We start from the raw sequence: 23,346 nt of genomic DNA, 5'->3' as shown, positions 1-23,346 counted from the left end.
TAGATAGAAAGAAAGACAGACAGACGGACTGCCATTCAGACAGACATAGAGATGGAAAGGAAGGTAGTTAGATTGACAGTCAGACAAAGAGAGGACAGACTGGCGGACAGACAGACAGGTTGACTTACCTGTCTGAACACCTGTAGTAGCCAGTGGTACCGTCCTCGCAGACACAGGCCTTGTCACAGCCATCGTACCACTGCTGCCCCTGCATGTACACCGCGTTCTTGTAGGTGCACACATCTGTAACACAACAAGAATATTTCACATCCTGGATACCCGACACTTGAGAAGGAAAACCATCTCCGAAAAATGGTCGGGATCCTGGGGCAATGTTCCTTGGAAGTCTATACCTGGTCATCCTAGAAACAGCACCTTTGCAGAGAGACATGTAAAGCATATAGTGTTATACCAGAGGAAATTTAAAAAAAACTCCCTAAACACACACACGCACACACACACACACACACACACACACACACACACACACACACACACACACACACACACACTCCCCTAAACCGACCAAATTAACCACGCTAACCCCCCCCCCCCCTCCAAAACAAATTAAAACAAAACAACAAACCTGACCCAACGATACAAACAACTAACTAGACAACAAACCAAATGAAGCACATACCCCCCTCCCCCTCCCCCCTCCCCCTCCCCCCTCCCCCTCCCCCCCCCCCAACAAAACAAAAAATCATTAAACATCATTGTGCACTCACTTCTGGGCAAAGGCCTAGGCGTGTTCATCGGATTGGGCGAAAGGGTCACGCCGGGGTAGGGCGTGAGGGTGTGGCCAGGCCCGGGGGTGGGCCTTGTGTGTGGGTTCGGGGCCTGGGTGACGCCCACAGGCGGGGACACAGTGCTGGCCAGCCCGGGGGCAGGGGTGCGGGGGTTGGTGCACACAGGCTTCTCGCAGCACGTGTCGCTCGTGTCGGCCACCATCACGCAGTAGTTCGGGAGGTTGAGGTACTGCGGGCATCTGGAGTGTGACAAAGTTGGATTGGTTAAGACATTTGCTTTGTTCCACAATCAATTGGTACATTACATAATGAACATATTTAAAATCAACAACAAGCTGTAACATAAAATTAAAGTGGTGACCCTTAAGTTGTATACAAAAGAGGACAGGTCTGGATTAAAGAGGGGTGGGGGTGGTGGCGGGAGGGGTGGTCTCCGGGTTCCAGCGGCAACCCCCCCCCTCCCCCGACGCCTTGCTAATGTACATTTCTCTCTCAAGGCAAGACCCAACATATCCTTTTCAAAAGCTGATTTTTGACAGCACCTTGGAGACCTAGACCCCTACCAAGACTCAGAACCCCCCACATAGGCTTTGGCCTAGGCGACCCCTGTAACCCTGCCTCATTTGGGGAAAAAAAAACTTTCTCGTGCAGAAGGTCCAGCCCTGGATAACCCCAATCTCTCTCTCTCTGTCCATCTCGAGTCTCTCTTTTCCTTTCTCTCCCCCTCCCCTCTCTACCTATCTTTCTCTCTCTTTCCCCTCTCTCTCTCTTTCTCCCCGTCTCTTTCTCTCTCTCTCTCAGTCTCTCTCTCTCTCTCTCTCTCTCTCTCTCTCTCTCTCTCTCTCTCTTGCACTCTCCCTCACTTTCTCCCACTCTTTTGTATATATATATCTCTCTCTCTCTCCCCCCTCTTTCTTTCTCTCTCTCAGTGTACCATACTGATCGGCTCGCTTAAACTTTGCGTGGACAAAGTAAAGAAGAATCAAAGATAAATTGTGTAACTTTGCCGATTGGTTGTTGGTTTCTAACCTCCCTTCAACCTGAGGATCATCCGAGACTGATCCCAAATCTGACAAAGAAAGATCAAACCTATAGCAACATCCCTGGTGGAGCGGAACCCTCGCTGTCCAACCATGACTGACCTTTCTTTGCACTGGTAGCGTCCGGTCTGCTGGTCAACACAGACACACACCTTGTCGCAGCCGTCCATCCAGGTCTGACCCTGGCTGTAAACCCTACTGTTGTACGCACACATGTCTGAAACACAGCGCAGTCAATGCCATCAGTTATCAGTTGCCGTCTAGGGGTGGTGTACACGAGAAAGTACCAAACTGGGTGGGAACCAAGCGCTGGTTCCGATTGGTTGAAATTGAGATTTGTTTGAGATTTCAACGAAACTGAACAGGTGACTTGTGTCCCATCCAGCTGGTCACTTTCCTGCACTTACCAGGCAAGTTGTCTGTTTGTAAATGTTGTTGTTAGGGTTGCTCGTTTTTGGCTTTCCTATAAAGTTGCCACAGCTGTGCAAAACCAAACCAAACCAAACCACATCACACCACACCAAACCAAAATAAACCAATACAACTACACAAGTAAAACTCATCCACAAACTGCTAATGTTCCAGGTTACGGTTGTTTTCACACATCACTTGCCACACCTGTGACAAACCAAACCAAACCAAACCAAACAACCCAACAAATACCAATACACCAGCCAAACCCGGTAATAAGCCAATGCGAATAATACCAGAAGCTTCTCACTTTCGTGGTAAGGGATGTTGGTGTTCACTTTCCCAAAAGGCTGCCCACAACTGTTCCATATCAAACCAAACCAAACCAAACCAACCAACCAACCAAAACCAATACACCAACCAAAGCAAACCACCAAACCTAAACCAAAGCAAACACTACAGCTTGTTGATACTGGGCTTTCCAACAGAGATGCCCACGAATGTGCCAAACCCCCCTAAAAACACACACACAAAAACAGCTTTCCTTTGTTTATCAGATGTGCCAAACCAATGAAATAACCAACCAAAACCAGTGCATCGGAAAAACCAATACGCCAAAACCAAAGCAAAGCAAAAACACAACCAGAAAAGCTCACTTTCGTGGTTAGGGTTGTTTGTGTTAGGTTTTCCCACGGAGTTGCCAACAACTGTGCCTGGGATGGCCGTGGGGATTGGAACCTGATGGGGGGAGGGTGTGGCAACCTGGTTCGGGTTCTGGTTGGGCGCTGCTGTGGGCGGGAGCCTGGGCTGACAGAATGGTGCTAGGCAACAAGAGTCACGTGGGTCCGTCATCATGGTGCATCCGGGCGTTGGGTCGTAGCGGGGACATCTGTCGTACAAGAAATTTGATTGAACTTGTACCGAAATCGCAAGAAAGTAGGATACTCTTGGGTTGGAAAAGCTGTCGTCGTTAAAACAGTTCAAGTGGCCTGGTGGTGTTTTAGTAAGATAAACTGTAAAAACACAAATAACACAATTAAACAGTCTTTCCGCGACTCTAGAACGTTATCGTAATGCCACTACCAATCTCTTCAACTGTCCTTGGAATGAATATGTCTCGTGTCTTATCTTAAAGTAATTAATTAAAGAAAGATTCACATTTAAAATCAGAGGCATAATCAAAGCTAAAAATAAATGTACCTCTGGTCACATCTGTAGATATTGCTGGTTTCATCCTCACAGCGGCACTTGAGGTCACAGCCATCATCCCACGTATCTCCCGTGTGATAGGGTACTCCGTTGTACACACACGTGTCGCGCGGTTTGGCTACAATAGCACGGAATATAAGACACAAAATAACGGTAGGTGTATTGTTAATTGGTATTTCCTAAAAGTCAAGGAGAATATAGCCCACAAAACCCAATCAAATCAACCAGTCAAATCAAGCTGTGTTAAAAAAGCATAATCAGCACTGGCTAATACCAAACCTAATTAAGGATTGACCCCTCGCAAAACACGCGTGTAAGCTAGCTGTATACTTTAACAAACTGATCCCAACATGAAGAGGCCCTCATTAGAACTTGCTCTTTCCCCCTGTTACTGGCACGGCCGTAATTCACCATAAACGGTCATTACTCTTGATAACTTTTACCGGTGGTGTTCTGAGGCCTCGGTCTTCGGTCACACACGCATGGTGGTTTTTTTAATATTTTTTTTATTGATCCCACGCATTGGTTCGATTCCTGGACGGTCGACCGTCTGATAGTTTTGGAATGTGGGAGATCTGACTAAATGATCTTGTTTAGCCAGGCCGTTTGAACCTATATATGTTCAACCCAAGCCCAACTCACCTACCACTTTCTACGTCAGGGAACAACCCCGTTTTACTGAGAGAAAAAATAATTCAGACAGATATCTCAGAAACTCAGAAATGTTAATTCCTCAAACGTGATAGTTCATGCGATGGGGATGTTTGGGGCGAGGGAAACAATTTCGATATCAACAAACATTTTACAACGTTTTACAGGCACAAATCGCGTGTATCTAATCTATACAAATGCAGGGCAGCATGGACTGATCTAAACAGTGTCTACCAGTCCATGCGGCCCAAACAGCACAAACATGGCGATCAAAAGACACTCACGTGTACTGATGACGGGGGGCCTCAGCGTGTGTCCGTCGGGTCCAGTGGGAGGTACCTGGGTGGTACCCGGGGTGGGCTGCGGGGTGGAGGTGGCCTGGGTGGGAGGGAAGGGGCAGACGGGGGTCTCGCAGCACGGATTGTACACGTCACGCACCATGTAGCACCCTGCCTGGGTGGGAGGGTACCGGGGGCATCTGCCATGGACAGTGATTGGTGATTTAAAGCAGAATGGCCCGCAGAGGGTTTATGGCAAGTTAAAACGACGCGTTCAGCTTGGACGCCGACACGCGAACACTGGAATATCCTTTTTACGATCCCCGAATTAAAGACGTTCTCCTTTTTAAGACTTTGAGTTTCCTGATGCTCTGTTTATAACCTCTGTAGATTAATCTCCATTTTAACAATCCCTCCTTTTTAAGGCCTGATTTTTCTACGATTTATTTAAGTCTTAAAAGGAGGGGTCCACTGTATTTGAGAGTATTCTGATTTCAAGTCGTGTGATATGAGTCTAGATTTTTTTTTTACATTAAACTATCCAAATGAGTCAGTTTGCAACTTAGGTTATCCCTGCTACCGTTCTTCCCTGCGCTCACCCTTGCACAAATACCACAAAGGCCACCACTACCGCTGCCAGTAACCTGTCTATAAACTCTTGTACATGATTGCTTTGCCATTGCTGCGATCATCTAGGAGACATTCTAAGATAAGTCACAGCATCATTTATTTATTCCAGTTTGCTATCTCTCCTATTTGTTTACTTTAAATGCCGTACGTTAGGTCGAGGTTCTTGTAAATGTTTTCTTTTGTCAAAAATGTAGCGTTTTATTAACGAACCATTATTGTTTTTGAACCTGTACATAGGACTTACATCTCCGTGCATTTGTAATGTCCGTTGGGGGCATCGACACATTCACAGTTGTAGTCGCAGCCGTCCTGCCATTTTTGGCCCTGGGAGTAACTCTGGGCCTTGTAGACACACACCTCTGCACGCCAAAGAGGTAGACATACTATTATTACATTTGTCAAAGAGTTCGAAGTGTTGTTGCAGTTCAATTGATTGCGTTGATCCGAGGTCAGTTTTCTATAAACGCAGTGGTTGTGCAACTCGGTAACACTCCGACTGTGTGCAAAAATGTTTCCCTGTAAGCGACGAGGAGCCTCGTTAGGGTTTAGAAAAAGTATGACACTTTTTGGCTCCCCAAAAAATCGAATTCGCTCATAATTTAATAATACTTTTTCTGTGATATTTTCAGAGTGTTTTGAAACCAGTGTAAGCAAATCAGAGAATTTAACAGGAAAAAAACTTATGGTACAGAGTTTGGAATATGATGACATGCCAAGAATCATATAAACGAGGGAGGGATAAATCAACGTTGTGTGAGCTATAAGCGTCGAAAGAGTTTGTTCTTCACCTCTGGGTTGCGGTGCAGGGGTGGTCCCTAGGGGGGGTTTTACCGTGGAGCCATCAGGACCCGGGGTGGCTGGATGACCGGGTGTGGGTCTCACCGTCACGCTGCCTCCTGTCACAACGCCCTGCACAAAGCACGTGACAAATGCTCACCCGACTCGCTTTTGTCAAGTTTCAAATTAATTGAGCAAAGACGACTATGCAAAGCCTAAGTCGCAAAGCTGGCTGCACAAATCTTTGGTCCTGAATTTTGGGATAAAAGAGAGGGCCCCAAAGGGTTTAAAGTCGTGATCGTGATTGGCGTTTTTAGACCTTTCTGTGACCGTGATTGCCGAAATTTCCATTTCTGTGATCGTGATGGAACTTTGCCCGTGATCCGTGATGACAAAAAAAATCAAGTCTCGTGATCGTGATCGTCATTTGTTTTCGTGATCGTGATGGGCATTATTGCAAAGCATTTTATTTTCAACGTACATTTTTCACAGCTGTATCACTCTATGATCCTCTATTCGTCAAGGTGTTTGTGATCGTGAAAACAAAAATCAAGGTAACTGTGATCGTGAAAGCTAAAATTTCCCTTCCCGTGATCGTGATGACACCCCCCCTTTGGGGCCCTCAAAAGACTTCGCGTAGTCTTCGCGAAGTCGACTTCGTGTTCAATTAGGGACAGGCTTAAGAACATCCGTCCTTACAGATATTCTGCCTACCCGCGTGAATGATCGTACGGTATTCGACAAGTCAGATTTGTCCGGGCTTTTAAATCTGCTGAGTGCATTCGTCCAGTTGGACACACAGCCAATGTTAACAGCCAGTGCACAGTTGGGGTATTTTGCTAAATTGATGGCATTACTCTTTATATTTAGTCAAGTTTTGACTAAATATTTTAACATCGAGGGGGAATCGAAACGAGGGTCGTGGTGTATGTGCGTATGTGTGTGCGTGCGTGCGTGCGTGCGTGTGTGTGTGTGTGTGTGTAGAGCGATTCAGACTAAACTACTGGACCGATCTTTATGAAATTTGACATGAGAGTTCCTGGGTATGAAATCCCCGAACGTTTTTTTCATTTTTTTGATAAATGTCTTTGATGACGTCATATCCGGCTTTTCGTGAAAGTTGAGGCGGCACTGTCACGCCCTCAGTTTTCAACCAAATTGGTTGAAATTTTGGTCAAGTACTCTTCAACGAAGCCCGGGGTTCGGTATTGCATTTCAGCTTGGTGGCTTAAAAATTAATTAATGACTTTGGTCATTAAAAATCTGAAAATTGTAAAAAAAAATAAAAATTTATAAAACGATCCAAATTTACGTTTATTTTATTCTCCATCATTTGCTGATTCCAAAAACATATAAATATGTTATATTCGGATTAAAAACAAGCTCTGAAAATTAAATATATAAAAATTATTATCAAATTTTTTTTTTCGAAATCAATTTAAAAACACTTTCATCTTATTCCTTGTCGGTTCCTGATTCCAAAAATATATAGATATGATATGTTTGGATTAAAAACACGCTCAGAAAGTTAAAACAAAGAGAGGTACAGAAAAGCGTGCTATCCTTCTCAGCGCAACGAATACCCCGCTCTTCTTGTCAATTCCACGTGCACTGCCTTTGCCACGGGCGGTGGAGTGACGATGCTACGAGTATACGGTCTTGCTGCGTTGCGTTGCGTTCAGTTTCATTCTGTGAGTTCGACAGCTACTTGACTAAATATTGTATTTTCGCCTTACGCGACTTGTTTTGGTTTGCATTCTTCAGGATCAGTGCACACATACTTTGCCTTTCCACCGTTCAAACAAACATAACATTAAAACAAGTCGCGTAAGGCGAAAATACAATATTTAGTCAAGTAACTGTCGAACTCACTGAATGAAAGTGAACGCAATGCCATTTTTCAGCAAGACCGTATACTCGTAGCATCGTCAGTCCACCGCTCATGGCAAAGGCAGTGAAATTGACAAGAAGAGCGGGGTAGTAGTTGCGCTAAGAAGGATAGTACGCTTTTCTGTACCTCTCTTTGTTTTAACTTTCTGAGCGTGTTTTTAATCCAAACATATCATATCTATATGTTTTTGGAATCAGGAACCGACAAGGAATAAGATGAAAGTGTTTTTAAATTGATTTGGACAATTTAATTTTGATAATAATTTTTATATATTTAATTTTCAGAGCTTGTTTTTAATCCGAATATAACATATTTATATGTTTTTGGAATCAGCAAATGATGGAGAATAAGATAAACGTAAATTTGGATCGTTTTATAAATTTTTATTTTTTTTTACAATTTTCAGATTTTTAATGACCAAAGTCATTAATTAATTTTTAAGCCACCAAGCTGAAATGCAATACCGAACCCCGGGCTTCGTCGAAGATTACTTGACCAAAATTTCAACCAATTTGGTTGAAAAATGAGGGCGTGACAGTGCCGCCTCAACTTTCACGAAAAGCCGGATATGACGTCATCAAAGACATTTATCAAAAAAATGAAAAAAACGTATGGGGATTTCATACCCAGGAACTCTCATGTCAAATTTCATAAAGATCGGTCCAGTAGTTTAGTCTGAATCGCTCTACACACACACACAGACACACACACACACACACACGCACACACATACGCACATACACCACGACCCTCGTTTCGATTCCCCCTCGATGTTAAAATATTTAGTAAAAACTTGACTAAATATAAAAATATCAGACGAGACGAACGTGGTTTTTCGGGACATTGTAACAAGAATGTACACAAGTCAAACATAATGAAGAGTCCCAGTTCTCTTTGGTCGACGTTTTCTTCTTTCTAAGTGTGCTCCACACATTGACGGTACAAGGCAAAGATGGAGTCAGTCACACACGATAAATAGCAAGTACCCTGGTCACGTGACAAACGTTCGCACCTTAAGGTCACGTGACTAAAACGTTACTTTTTCAAAAGAAAGAATCATAAATGTGTATTGATCATTATTTTTTTAGAAAGCGTCCATAAGTATTCTGCTTGTTACCGTGTATTTTTTCTTTCAAGACTGTAAGCCTATATAGCCAAAAGTGTATATAACATGCTTTAAGCTACTCTTACACTGTGCCGAATTGCCCTTGCGAATAGCATTTTCCAATAATTCACAATGATCGGGACATGGTGGCAAGACATTCGTAAATGTTCTTAACCATTCGCCACCATTCGTCTCTTGTTTTGAACATAGCAACATGCTCCTAATATTCACAAGGATGTCATATTTTTAACTTTTTTGCAACGTACTCGTAAGTATTCGCAAGAACATTCGTAATCATCGCAATGTATTCGTAACACTTGCAAGGCATTCGCAACCATTCGTTATGCCTGTCTTACACTGTGCCGAATATCCTTGCGAATATGGATTCGTATGCATTCGCAATGATCGGTAGACATTCGCAAGCACTCGCAACCATTCGTAAGACATTCGCTAGGCTTCGCAAGGCTTCGAATGGTCAATATTTTTCCTGTCCATTCGTCTCTTTTTTGCCGAATACAACATGTTCATATACACATTTCTTGCGAATGTCTTACGAATGGTTGCGAGTGCTTGCGAATGTGTACCGATCATTGCGAATGCCTTGCGAGCGCTACGAATACCTTTACGATGATTACGAATGGCTTGCGAATATGACTTCCTTGCGAATATTAAAAGCATGTTGCTAATATTCGCAACAAGAGACGAATGGTGGCAAATGGTTACAACATTTACGAATGTCTTGCGACCATGTCCCGATCATTACGAGTTATTGGCGAATTCTATTCGCAAGGGCAATTCGCCAGAGTGTAAGAGCAACATTACGAACAATGCGAATTGCATACTCGTTTTATTCGTAAAATGTTTGCAAGCACTCGCAACACTCGCAAGGCCACTCGCAACGTTCGTAATAGATCCGTATATGGATTCGTATACAATCGCAATGATCGGTAGACATTCGTAAGCAGTCGCAACCATTCGTATGACATTCGCAAGGATTCGTAAGCCTTCGATTTTTCTTCTGTTTTTTCCTGTCCATTCGTCTCTTTTTTGGCCGAATACAACACATTTTCATATTCGTAAGGATATTCGGCACAGTGTAAGACAGGCTTTAAGGCCCAACGTCGGGGCGCGGCAGGTATAGCTCTAGTGCTGGCAGCACTAAATTTAGCTCTGCGGCTTTTTATATTTAGTCAAGTTTTGACTAAATATTTTAACATCGAGGGGGAATCGAAACGAGGGTATGGTGTATGTGTGTCTGTGTGTGTGTGTGTGTAGAGCGATTCAGACTAAACTACTGGACCGATCTTTATGAAATTTGACATGAGAGTTCCTGGGTATGAAATCCCCGAATGTTTTTTTCATTTTTTTGATAAATGTCTTTGATGACGTCATATCCGGCTTTTCGTGAAAGTTGAGGCGGCACTGTCACGCCCTCATTTTTCAACCAAATTGGTTGAAATTTTCGTCAAGTACTCTTCGACGAAGCCCGGGGTTCGGTATTGCATTTCAGCTTGGTGGCTTAAAAATTAATTAATGACTTTGGTCATTAAAAATCTGAAAATTGTAAAAAAAAATAAAAATTTATAAAACGATCCAAATTTACGTTTATCTTATTCTCCATCACTTGCCGATTCCAAAAACATATAAATATGTTATATTCGGATTAAAAACAAGCTCTGAAAATTAAATATATAAAAATTATTATCAAATTTTTTTCCCCGAAATCAATTTAAAAACACTTTCATCTTATTCCTTGTTGGTTCCTGATTCCAAAAATATATAGATATGATATGTTTGGATTAAAAACACGCTCAGAAAGTTAAAACGAAGAGAGGTACAGAAAAGCGTGCTATCCTTCTCAGCGCAACGAATACCCCGCTCTTCTTGTCCATTCCACGTGCACTGCCTTTGCCACGGGCGGTGGAGTGACGATGCTACGAGTATACGGTCTTGCTGCGTTGCGTTGCGTTCAGTTTCATTCTGTGAGTTCGACAGTTACTTGACTAAATATTGTATTTTCGCCTTACGCGACTTGTTTGTTTGCTTTTTTGTTTTTTAATTCTTATTCTCTTTTTGTGGAGTTTTTATTTTAATTTTATTTTTTTATTTTTTTTACATGTTTATGTTTTACTGCAGCTTTCTACTTTAACAAAGCTTGGTCTCCTGGAGACGGATGTTCGGCTTTAAACCAAGAAGAAAAGAAGAAGTACTTGTCCCTACCTGAGGTGCAATGGTAGGCACGACGTAGGGGCCGTTGGGGCCGAGCGGGGTGGGTATCGGGGTATCGCAGTCGGGTAGACGGCAGCACATGGGGTCTGCAGGGTCTGGCTTCATCGTGCAGCGAGTGTCGGCACGATTGGGGTACGAGGGACACCTGCAAGATGTTACAGTATTCAATACCAGTCTAGAGACTTGCTGCCGCGCGAGCCAAGACAATTTTCCCTCTTTATCTTCACTGCGCTGGCTGCAAAACCCCTCCGTGCGGAGGTGTTTTCAGACACATCAGACACAGGGTGATTCTGCCTTTTGGATAAAACTGAATATCTACTTGAGTATTCACGCTGCAACTCTCAGAATGCGTGTTCTGTTTCCCTCGCGCGTTCGTACTAGTCTTTCCTTTTGGTTGCCTGTATGTTCTTCCCACTCCTTTTCTCTCTGTAGATTCCTCTGTTTTGATATAGTTCCCCATCCTCCAATTTGTTCTTCTTGTTTATGATTGTCATTTCCAACATCATGAAGATTTGTGTTGTGTTGTATTGTTTTGGTCGCGTAAAATAAGCTTTTCCTTGAGTTCGTGTCCTAGCTGCATATTTTCAATTGTTTTATGTCACGTATTTTGAATAACATTTTGTTTAAACCAAAGCTTTTGTCATTTGGATCTCGAGCAGGAAATGACTGGACACTACACTCATAAATTGTGATGATTCGGAGTAAGCCTAATACCGCAGGAGGCTGCTGCTGATGATGATATTTACCTGTCGTTACAGCGGTACGTTCCGTGAGAGCCTTGCTCACAGACGCAGACATAGTCACACCCATCATACCACGACTGTCCCTCTGCGTACACCTGGCCTCGGTACACACAGACTGTAACATACGTTCAGAAATAAATCAAAATATATACGATTCTTTAATGACATACGATACCGATACATACACAGCCTGGCTGTGACCTTACTATTAATTTTCTAATGTGACACGTTGAAGTCACCGAGAAAACGTCGTTTTGGAAATTCCTTGTCCCTTTCTCGGAAGACATGCAAAAAAAAGTGATGGAATTTATGCGTGACGCCATTATTCACTTTATGAATGCAAAGTGCAAAACCTTGTGATTTTTGCTTGGCTACACAAATCATACACAAAAATGTCCATCTGGCACTCCAGATCCTATTGCACATGTTACACGAATAGACACACACACACACACACACACACACACACACACACACACACACACACACACACACACACACGCACACACACACACACACACACACACACACACACACACACACACACACAAATAGTCAAAACAAATCCAATAACCAGACCTGGTGAAGGAGAAGGCGTGACGGGGGGCGGAATCAAAGTGTGTGACGGGTTGGGGGCGTGGCTTTGACCAGGAAGCGGGGAGACTGTTGATTGGCCGGGAAGGAGAATGGGCGGAGACACTGTATGACCGAAGGGCGGGGCCTGTGTTGAATGTCCATGGCCCGAAATCTGGCCGGCGTAGGGTGTAAAGCTGCAGTCTGGCTTCACACAGCACGGGTTGGCTGGGTCCTTGAACAGGCGGCACTGCGGGGGCAGGTTGGGAAACTTGGCGCACCTAGCACAGACAAGTTAAACAAAGTTGCAGAAGTATATACCGAAAAACTGGTTAGACCGGTTTGAAGGCATACCAGTTTGCGTTCGTCGTACCGGGTCAAACCGATGTTCTTCGTGCATTTCCGTAGTGATTAACCAGATAGCCAGATTCTCGTGCTAAAATTTAATGTCAGTTTACCGGTAGAATAACACCGGTACGAGAAAACCGAAATAAAACCGGTATCGGAATTCGCATCATTTCACAGCTCTACATATTAATATAGCAACTATTCCTGACTGATTCTAGCTTGTTCTATTAACATCTCTGCCAATCATAACGTAGCTGCTTACCAATTACATCGTTTAAATGCAAAACAAAACAAAAGCAAAGAAAACCAAAACCAAAAATAACCTCACCACCTATTTCCAAATAAAGGAAACAAATACATCAAACAAAACAGAATCTTAGGAAAAAAAAGCATCATGAATCAGATGGAAAATTGAAGAGTTCTAAATTCTGCATGCTAATAGGAGATTTTTTTCTCCAAACGTATTTTTCTGGGATCATTTTCAGCTTGAAGAAAAGTATTTGCATTAATTAGATGAGTTACAAACACATAAAACGTCTTACTTTTCATTGCAACTGTATTTGCCAATGGCCGCGTTTTCACAGACACAGTCATAGTCACAGCCATCTTCCCACCGGTCACCCTGCGCGTACTCTTGTCCTTTGTACACACAGTAACCTGCACAAAGAAAACAAACCACAAGCTGAAATTGGATTCAAAATGTGCACAATGAATAAAAAGAATACAATAACAATAATAATGGAAAATTTTCTTCGGCACACCCTGCCTGCCTGTAAACGATTATAACAACAATTGAACAAAAGGACAACACACATAAAACATAAAACATAGGTTCACGTATGTAATAACAAGCACACCTATCATACTTCCAATAACACTGACCTAAAGTGTTGTCCGTGTCATCTTTAAATTGAATAAATTTACAGATAAAATCTAAATAAGGTCACACGTCTATTAAGACAATATAATATTGCACTATGTAAATTTACCCTCTCATAACACAGGAGTTGGGTCTCTTTTGATAACACCATCTCTGTTTACCTCTCCCGAGGCGAGGACAAGGTTTGGATTGGAAGTTCTTCTTCTTCTTTCTTTTCTTCTTCTTGTTTCTCTTCTTTTTCCTCTTCGTCTGGTTCTTCTTGTTTTTTCTTGTTCGTCTTGTTCTTCTTGTTCTTGTTCTTCTTGTTCTCTGTCGTCTTCTTCTTCTACTTCTTCCTCTTGTGTGTTCTTGTCTTGTCATATGCTTGTGTGTACACATAAAGGAGGATAAGGAGCTGGTAGGTCTGCACATAAGTTGATCTTGGTAAATCGGAAATATCTCCACCCTCTCCATGCCGCATTGTATTTTGAAAAATATTCCATAAAACGTCTTCGAACCAAAACGTCACTCACCAATCGGAGGAGGAGTCATGCCGGGCCCGGGGGTGGGAACGTTGACCTGTCCAGAGATGTGTCCGGGTCTGGGGGTGGGGAAGGGGACGGGGGTCTGACCCTGTCCACTGTGGGTGGCAGAGGTGGGAGGGATAGAGCACTGGGGAATGCGGCAGCACTGGTCAGTAGGGTCCACCACCAGCACACACTGAGAGGGAAGGCTGTCGAACTTTGCACACCTAGAAAAAAAATCATCAAGACTTAAAATGTTGTCATTATTAATAGAATACAAGATTTGGGTTTTGAGTATGAAAAAGGGACCGATGAAGAAGGGTGCTCCCCGCCTGATGAAAAGGGAGAAGAAACACGAAATCAAAGGCAAAAAACAAAGTGTTGAAGCAGCCTGCATGAGTGAAAGAGTGGACGAACCTCTGTATGTCAAATGACTTTGAGAGAGCGCTTCACTGACAGACATTTTGGATAGTCCCTTTCTTCCCCCCTCCCCCCTTTTCCCAAGCAGCAGACATGGTCAGATTTTTCTCGTGCTACGTTTAAAGCAGAAAATGTTAGCAAGTTCATTATATATACGAATGGTAAACTTAAAAAGCTTCGGTAATGAAATGGCCTCTAATAATTTCATAGGAGAAAACTCCTGGACCTATCCCAAACAAATTCATTTCAGCGCAAAGATGGCTTCCTTGAAAGGAGAATAAGTGGGGAAAACCCATACTATTGACAGACATGCCGAGTTTTGAATTTGGGTGTTCGTAGGGCATTCGGGCTTTAGATAAAACAAAACAAACAACAACAACAAAACAAAGACGCACCGGTTATTATGATAAACAACAGAAGAAAAAACAAACATCTACAATATTTATGTTTAGACGTAACATCCAAACACTGTGTTTACCTGTCGTGACAGACGTAGAGACCTTTCTGAGCGTCTTCACAGCGACATCTCTTGCTGCAGCCATCGTCCCACGTTTGTCCCTGGTGGTACTGAACGCCCTTGTAGTCACAGATAGCTGTAACACACATGTAACACTTGTAACACACTTGTAATGATTGTAACACAGGGACATGTCTTGCTGCAGCCATCGTCCCACGTTTGTCCCTGGTGGTACTGAACGCCCTTGTAGTCACAGACAGCTTTATCACACATGTAACGTTTGTAACACACACGTAACACTTGTTACACACAATTGATGCTTCTAACACACGAACCGCAATAGGTTTTTCCCTGGTGGCACTGAACGCCCTTGTAGTCACAGATCGTTGTAACACATATTCCAATTGTGACACACATTTGACATTTGTATCAAACATGTGACACTTGAAACACATATGTAATGCTTGTATCACAACCGAACTAGGTTTGCCCTCTGTTCACTGAACTCTCTTGTTTCGCATATGCATGTAACACTTGTAACACATGCTACAGTATAAAGAGAGTGGAAACGCGAAAGGCGACAGTACTTTTCGACTCTTGACATCTTGATGGTGATATCGAATTCACCGCCTACTCGGCTGAATCCTTCCATTAAACGGACCATTAGATCGTCGTACTGGTGAATGTTTAGTTTTTAATATAATTAAATGTTCCACGGTCTGGATTTCTACCTTCAAAAACCTTTCAGATACTGATGATGTTCCATATTTTGATCCGAACTGGATCCCGCGGCGACCTTGAAATTTGACTCGGGTCAAGAAAATTTGAGTCACCTGATTCGAATCATCAAACCCTAGAAATGTGAAAAGGTTGACAGATCTACCTTCAATGACGTCCTGGAAATCTTCTCCGGGTTTTTTTTCTGGCTTTACAAAGACTTTAAAATTTGCCCAGATGAGTCAAAAATGGTGCTTCCTTCACTGCTTTAGTGCAAAACAGCCCAACGAACTTACGAGTCTTGGCCCCCGGGGAGGGAGTGATGAAAGGGGAGGGGGTGTGGAGGTGGGCCTGGCCACTGATGGAGCCAGCGTGGGGGTTGAAGTTACAGGTGGGTTTCTTGCAGCACGGGTTGGCGAAGTCCGTCAGCAGGCGACACGCTGCTGGCAGGTCGGGGAAGCGAGCACACCTGTGGGTAAGCAAAGAAAGAGAGTTAAAGCCGAACATCCGTCTCCAGGGCACAGAACCGTGCCACAGAAGAACGCTGCTGGCAGATCGGGAAAGCGGGCAAATCTGTGGCAAATAAAGCAAAGAAAGAGAGTTAAAGCCAAACATCCGTCTCCAGGGCACACAACTGTGTCACAGAAGAAGGCTGCTGGCAAGTCGAGGAAGCGGGCACGCCTGTGGGTAAGCAAAGAACGAGAGTTAAAGCCAAAAATCCGTCTCCAGGGCACAAAACCGTGTCACACTGGGAAGAAGGCTGCTGGCAGGTCGAAAGCGGCAAATCTGTGGCAAATTAAGCAAGGAAAGAGAGTTAAAGCCGAACATGTCTTCAGGGCACAATACCTTGTCATACAGAAGAAGGCCACAGAGCTAAATTTAGCGTTCCCAGCTACACTGGATGTAGTCAAGACAAGAAAAAAAAACCAGAGCTACATCTGCCGCGCCCGCATACCAGCTTTGTTGGCCTTAAAACATGAGATTGATTGGGCTAAGTCGATTACGCGAAGTCTAGTTCACAAAGCTTGCTGCATGAAGCTTTGGCACTGAATTTTCGGCTGAAGTCAACTTCGGGTTCAAATTAAGGAAGGCCTTTTTTGGTACGTTAGGCAATCAGTCACTCTGACAGTCGGACCACCGCTTCGTCACACGACTGCAGTTTTCCAAACGCGGTGCTGAGGGAGCATAGCACTGTAATTGGGCAACTGCCCGTGCGAAGAGGCAGAGTCAGCGGGCTTTTTCATGAAACCCAATTTCGTCGGATTACTGCATTTCACTCGTTCAAGTGCAATTGACCGACTGTGTTGCTGACCCATGAAACCGCCCAAAAATCTACTCACTGTTCATCACATCTGTAGCGTCCATTGGTTTCATCCAGACATTCACAACTGTACTGACAGCCATCATCCCACTTGTCGCCTTGCTGGTAGTGTGTGCCTTTGTAGTCACAGTAACCTGTACACACACACACACACACACACACACACACACACACACACACACACACACACACACACACGCACACACACACACACACGCACACGCATACACACACACACAGACATGCACGCACACACACACACACACACGCACACACACACACACACACACACACACACACACACACACACACACACACACAACAAAAGAATCACAATGACTTCATGCAATCTGTGAGTGAAATGTGGAAGCTGCTCATGAGTAGCAAGTAAAATCGAAATTCAAAACTACAACTTCCGCTTTGTTTTTAACAAAGCAGAATATCCTGTGTTAAAGTTCTCACAAAGCTGCATCATGAGTGATATGTCTATCAAACCTGCATTCTGTTTTCTAATTCTTACAAAGCTGTATAGTGCGTGGTATAATTCTCAAACGCTTGAGCCTAATTCTTACATAGCTGCATTGTGTGTTATAACTCTTACAAAGCTGCATTCGGTGTTCTAATTCTGACAAAGTTGCATTCGGTGTTCTAATTCTGACAAAGCTGCAACCTACAAGCTGTGAAAAGGTACTGACGACTCTAGCAGAACTGACTCCCAGCACTTACCCACGACGTTGGGGTTGTTTGTATTCTCGAAGCTTCCTCCGGGTACAGTGGGCACCTGTGTGGTTCCAGAAGCCGGTGTGGAGGGGGGTTTGCACACAGGTATGGTGCAACAGCTAGGGTCCCGGGGGTCTGGTTTTGATGTACACCGTGTCTCGTCCAGACCGAAGAACGTGGGGCACCTGTAAGTGAATGTAGAAGATATTTTAATTTTTTTAATTTTCCATTTGTTTATCATTTGGTGTTTCCCTCGTTAAATAGTATGATCAAAACATTCTTTTGTTAGAAAGTTCATAACACATGGGCTGGCGTTTCCCGCATTAAAAGGTCTTATTTATGCACGAGTTTCCCGCGTTGAAAAGTTTAAAAAAAATGCATATTATATATTATATAACACATAGGTAGGCCTTTCCATGGGTGGGGCTGAACAATGTCATGAATCCTGAACCTCAACCGAACCAATAACAACAACAACAACAACAACAACAACAACAACACACACAAAAGAGAGAGAAAAAAGAGGCCATAATCGAATCCGGATTTTCGGCATATACCGGAAGAATTCCACCCATGGGGGGTTTCCCTCGTTCCGCTCAAACCAGACAAGATTCAAACAGAAAATTATACACAGATATAACAATCTCTCAATTTGGACAAGACGAATACGTACAATTATGCACAAACATAACAAAATGCTCAAACTGAGCAAGATGTGAACGCACAATTATGCACATACATAAGAAATGTACAAACTGGAAAAGGGGTAAACGTAGAATGATGCACATACAACACATGCTCAAACTTGACTAAATATAAACGTAAAATAAACGAATTCCAGAAATAACTCTGTCAAGCTTATTATATTTACTTTGTGAATTATTGTATTTTAATTACCAAAATGACCATTGGAAAATGTAGATATGGGAAAAAGTTAGATTTGGGTGTATTATTGGAAACTGAGCTGAACATTAGGAATAAATTTATGTTATGATTACTTTTATGTATTTATTTATTTAAACATATTGGTTTACTGATAAGGTTTATTGATTTAAAAATGTACACATTTGACAGAGAAAAGAAAAGACCTATGAAGAAGGTTTGCTCCAAGCCACAAAAAAACCCAAAAAACTAATAAGGCAAAAAAATAATTGTAGTAGCAAACCTGCATGCAACTGAGGTAAAAAAAAAAATTTTAAAAATGAAAAAAAAACTCTGTCAAGCTTTTATGGGCTGAGGAGAATTTATTTTTCTCAGAAAAAAGAAGACAAGCAAACCCATGACAAAATATGCCAATCCTTATCGAGTGGTGTTTTTTTTTTTTTTTTTTTTTTTTTCATGTGCTCGCTTACAACGTGTAGAAACACGCCGCTCGATTATAGGGATTGGCGCACAAGGTCCCACGGGTTTGCTTGCCCTTTTTTTTTTTTTTTTTAAGGAAAAGCAACACTTTGCAGCCCATAAAAACCATAACAGAGTTGTTTCCGAACATCGTGAACGAACATGTTAACCCAAAATTGTGCACAGACATTACCTCGCCGGCACCATGCAAGCGAGTTTCATCGACGATGTTTAGATTCATTATTTTTATCATAAATGTCTGTCTGTTTGTCTACTGAAAAGACAACTGGGTCAACGACGGTACTGTAAATGTAACGTTTTGTTTTGTCAAAAATGAAACGTTACAACAAGCTACAACTTGTGTTTCTTAGTACAGACATTTATAACAAACAGACCTGTCGGTGCAGGAGAAGAGGTTGGAGATGGCATCGTAGCACGTGCACTTGAAGTCACAGCCGTCATACCACTCCTGTCCCTGTGAGTACTCCTGACCTTTGTACTGACACATGGCTGCAGAGACCACGAAACAGAGAAAGCCACAAACTAGTGTCATCATTTCACGATTTTTCCTTCATAACGAGCTGGGTAACAAAAAACAACAACAAAAAACCAAGAACAACCAACAACCATTGTTCGTGGGTAACCAACTTGCCTGTTCTCATGCGTACAAAAACAACCAACAACCATTGTTCGTGGGTAACCAACTTGCCTGTTCTCATGCGTACAAAAACAACCAATACAAATGAATAATCTAAAGTAAACCCAATGGCAACGCTAAGAGTTTCTTCGCCTCTTCTCTCAATTACGTTTCTCTGGACAATCACAGTGCACACTTTGTCGCAGTGTTCGAGTAAATTCCGAAGATGAACGAATTGTCTGAACAAACACTAAAACCTCCACCAAATGATCACAGGCAACAAATAAACAAACAAAACAAAACAATCAAGCAATAAACCAATCAATCTATTCGGGGCCCGGTAGCTCAGTTGATAGACTTGTGATCTTAGGGTCACGGGTTCGAATCCGGGCCGGAACGGACACGAGTCAACTGAATGTGCAGACCCAGAGGCGGTGGCACGTAAAAGACCTCGGTCATTCTGCCATAAGTGCAGGAGGCTGATTACACATAAACACGCATACACCTATGTAGCGCGACTTTGTTGCTGTTAGCTTTCCAATTGGAGGAAGCGATCCGAATTTCCCAGCGATGGGACAATAAGGTAATGCAAATGAAAATGGAAAGAAAAAATAATAATAATGACCTGGTCTTGGAGGCGTGGTGGTGGTATGGATCATGGGCGGCATGGTGGTGATGGCAGGGTGGTGCGTGTTGCCGATGCCAGTGATGGAGCCCTTGGAGCCAGGAATATCACAGTGGGGCTTGTGGCAGCACGGGAAGTCCTTGTCCGTCTCCAGATGACAGTAATCCGGCATCGGGGGGTACGTCAGGCACCTTTGTTAGATGACAACATGGGAACCATTACATACGTCGAAACCGGTCCTTATTCGTATTTTTATTGTCCGGGATTCTGGTGAGTACATTTTCATTGTTATCATGTTCTTTACAGGGAGTCAAAATCCGAAACAGAAAGACTGCTAACGTTCCAAATCAAGAATCAGAAAAAAAATCTTGTTTTTTTTTAACATTCTTTACAGGGAGTATTCCACCGTCATGGGAAGTGTATCAAAAAGGATTGCAGCTGGGAATTCAAAATAGACGATGAACGTGCACTTCTATGGGGAACCAGTCTCACAGCACACGACAAAGGAACATGCACTGAGAGGAACACGCGACTTTCCTCCTATAGAGAAACAACAAAGCGATTAAAAACACGCACATGTCAGAGCAGACCCAGTATCCAATGGAGGCGTCCTGACACAGGCAGTTGTAACTACAGCCATCGGTCCATCTTGCGGCCTGGCCGTAAGTCTGGTTCTTGTACACACAGAATCCTGCCCACAGCACGAAAGATGGTATGTACAAATATGCAAGAACAAAAACGAAATCAATAATGGTAAGTACTGGAACGTTTTAATCTTAACAAAGCAAGACGTTCACGAGTTCAACGACTCAGTGGTCTTGCTAGTGGACAGGCAAAACAATAAATGAAGTGAAAGCCGCCATTGTTGTATTGTCCTTTGTAATGAGATATACGATTATTGTCAATTGATAATCCGATAGCTGATTATAAGTTTATTAAAATATTATTGAAAGGCATCCCGCAATATTCCCGGAATGTCAATCAGACCATATTTATAACTGCACAAGAATTTATTAGACAGACGGACAGGTTCCGTAAATGAGCCGCTACATTCTACCTATTATATTCATTTGACACTGTCATGAGACATATGCTGCCTGACCAATTGTTCCTCATAATCTCTCTCGTGTATTTTGTCCTTGTTTTGACTTTATGACTATGCCTCAATTTTTATGCAATTTAGTGACATTTTTGCCGATCACAATATTATTGTGACGAGATCCACTCTTCCTAAACATTTGGCGCTCCCAGACTAGTCTTCTTCATCTTATTAGTTTTCCCTTATGCTTATTTCTGTTCTCTCGTGCCCCATGTCTTTTTGTTTCTTGGTTTTTTTCCCACCTTCTGTACTAACACCCCATCCCTTTTCTGTTTGTTTGCATATCAGGTTTTTGGCTCACGTAAGTGTAGCCTATGCGATGCTAACTTTTGTCTGTCTGTGCGTGCGTGCGTGTGTGTGTGTGTGTGCGTGCGTGTGTGTGTGTGTGTGTGTGATAGAAACTTTAACATTTCCGAGTCTATGGAAGAAGATTACGTCTCGGTCAAAAGTGTTTGACGTGTGTGATAGAAACTTTAACATTTGAAGACGTCACATTATGACGTAAGAGGGTTAGACGTCACGCGAAGGAATTACTGAAAGTCTCGGTCATTGTTATTGTGAGCGGGCCGAGACTAGTTGGCAGATCTAGTGTCTCGCTTTCTTGCACAGTTTCACCTATGCTTACTGTGTGTGTGTGTGTGTGTGTGTGTGTTTGTGTGTGTGTGTGTCTGTATGTGTGCGTGTGTGTGTGTGTCTGTGTGTGTGTGTGTGTGTGTGTGTGTGTATGTGTGACGGAGTGATTGAGTTTGTGTTACTGTTTGTCGATTTCTTACGTGAGCCTTGAAGGCTTCGCCTCTTGTTCTGTTTGTTATCTTTTTTTCTGAAATGAGTTAATGTATTTAGTCCGCCATCATGTTAACCTTTGTTATGTACTTACCCGGATTACTTAAATTAAGCATTATATGCTTGAGTTAGTAATCTTAAAAGCCATGTATTGTTTTTTGACATGATAAAAACTGAATAAAGTTTTGTTTAAACCAAAGCCGCCATGAACCCACCGATCCCTCCTGTGGGCATGACGCCCGATGGCATAGTAGGCAGCGAGTTGGCGCTCTGTGGGAATTGTTGCGTCACCAGGATGGTGGAGGTCGTCCCCATCAGTTCGTTGGGGTTGGGGGGACGCGCGATGCCCGTCGACACCGTGCCCTTGCCGAAGACGGGCACGGGAACAAAGTTGACGCCGGCCTGGCACCGGGGCACCCTGCAGCAGGGGTCAGCGGGGTCCGGCTGAAGGGTGCAGCCCATGGGCAGGTTCTGATAGGTCGGGCATCTGTGTCCGGAGAAGATAATTATTGGTATTGTTATTCTGATAGGTCGGGCATCAGTGCCCGGAGAAGATAATTATTTTTATTCGTGTACACTGTATTCTTTGACAAGATGTGTTTTTGTCATGTTATTTTACTCCTTCCCTGCCATGTCACCAGATGTTATCATGTGTTGATACTGCTTAATTCGTAGGTTGATATTGTAAAGCGCGGAGAGCTCAGATTTAAGTGTTTGTTAGTATTATGTTATTGATAATACCAGGCTGGTCAGTTGGTAGAGCACTCAAGAGAGGTTAGCAAGGGTGGCCCAGGCGGGTCAGTTGGTAGAGCACTCAAGAGAGGTTAGCAAGGGTGGCCCAGGTGGGTCAGTTGGTAGAGCACTCAAGAGAGGTTAGCAAAGGTGGCCCAGGTGGGTCAGTTGGTAGAGCACTCAAGAGAGGTTAGCAAGGGTGGCCCAGGTGGGTTAGTTGGTAGAGCACTCAAGAGAGGTTAGCAAGGGTGGCCCAGGTGGGTCAGTTGGTAGAGCACTCAAGAGAGGTTAGCAAGGGTGGCCCAGGTGGGTCAGTTGGTAGAGCACTCAAGAGAGGTTAGCAAAGGTGGCCCAGGTGGGTCAGTTGGTAGAGCACTCAAGAGAGGTTAGCAAGGGTGGCCCAGGTGGGTCAGTTGGTAGAGCACTCAAGAGAGGGTAGCAAGGGTGGCCCAGGTGGGTCAGTTGGTAGAGCACTCA

General features: G+C 43.3%; 1 protein-coding gene across 1 annotated transcript in view; it reads right to left on the bottom strand.

The window, feature by feature from the left end:
- LOC138970795 (uncharacterized) overlaps positions 1-23,346 on the bottom strand; it is a 102,625-nt gene that overhangs the window by 56,585 nt on the left and 22,694 nt on the right. Inside the window, exons 23-43 of the mRNA XM_070343333.1 lie at positions 22,353-22,624; positions 20,832-20,946; positions 20,256-20,446; positions 19,389-19,503; positions 17,659-17,837; positions 16,952-17,066; positions 15,908-16,080; positions 14,916-15,030; positions 14,027-14,244; positions 13,177-13,291; positions 12,293-12,567; positions 11,717-11,828; positions 10,962-11,115; positions 5,757-5,877; positions 5,213-5,327; positions 4,345-4,538; positions 3,401-3,527; positions 2,857-3,089; positions 1,892-2,006; positions 729-988; positions 129-243 (exon numbers count right to left, since the gene is read on the bottom strand). Of these exons, the coding sequence (XP_070199434.1) occupies positions 129-243; positions 729-988; positions 1,892-2,006; positions 2,857-3,089; positions 3,401-3,527; positions 4,345-4,538; positions 5,213-5,327; positions 5,757-5,877; positions 10,962-11,115; positions 11,717-11,828; positions 12,293-12,567; positions 13,177-13,291; positions 14,027-14,244; positions 14,916-15,030; positions 15,908-16,080; positions 16,952-17,066; positions 17,659-17,837; positions 19,389-19,503; positions 20,256-20,446; positions 20,832-20,946; positions 22,353-22,624 (3,429 nt within the window). The remainder of the gene's footprint in view (positions 1-128; positions 244-728; positions 989-1,891; positions 2,007-2,856; positions 3,090-3,400; positions 3,528-4,344; positions 4,539-5,212; positions 5,328-5,756; positions 5,878-10,961; positions 11,116-11,716; positions 11,829-12,292; positions 12,568-13,176; positions 13,292-14,026; positions 14,245-14,915; positions 15,031-15,907; positions 16,081-16,951; positions 17,067-17,658; positions 17,838-19,388; positions 19,504-20,255; positions 20,447-20,831; positions 20,947-22,352; positions 22,625-23,346) is intronic.

This window comes from Littorina saxatilis, linkage group LG1 (assembly GCF_037325665.1).
Source record: "Littorina saxatilis isolate snail1 linkage group LG1, US_GU_Lsax_2.0, whole genome shotgun sequence".
Taxonomy (NCBI): domain Eukaryota; kingdom Metazoa; phylum Mollusca; class Gastropoda; order Littorinimorpha; family Littorinidae; genus Littorina; species Littorina saxatilis.
The sequence above is the reverse complement of the archived record's forward strand: the minus strand, read 5'-3'. Positions and strand labels throughout refer to the sequence as shown.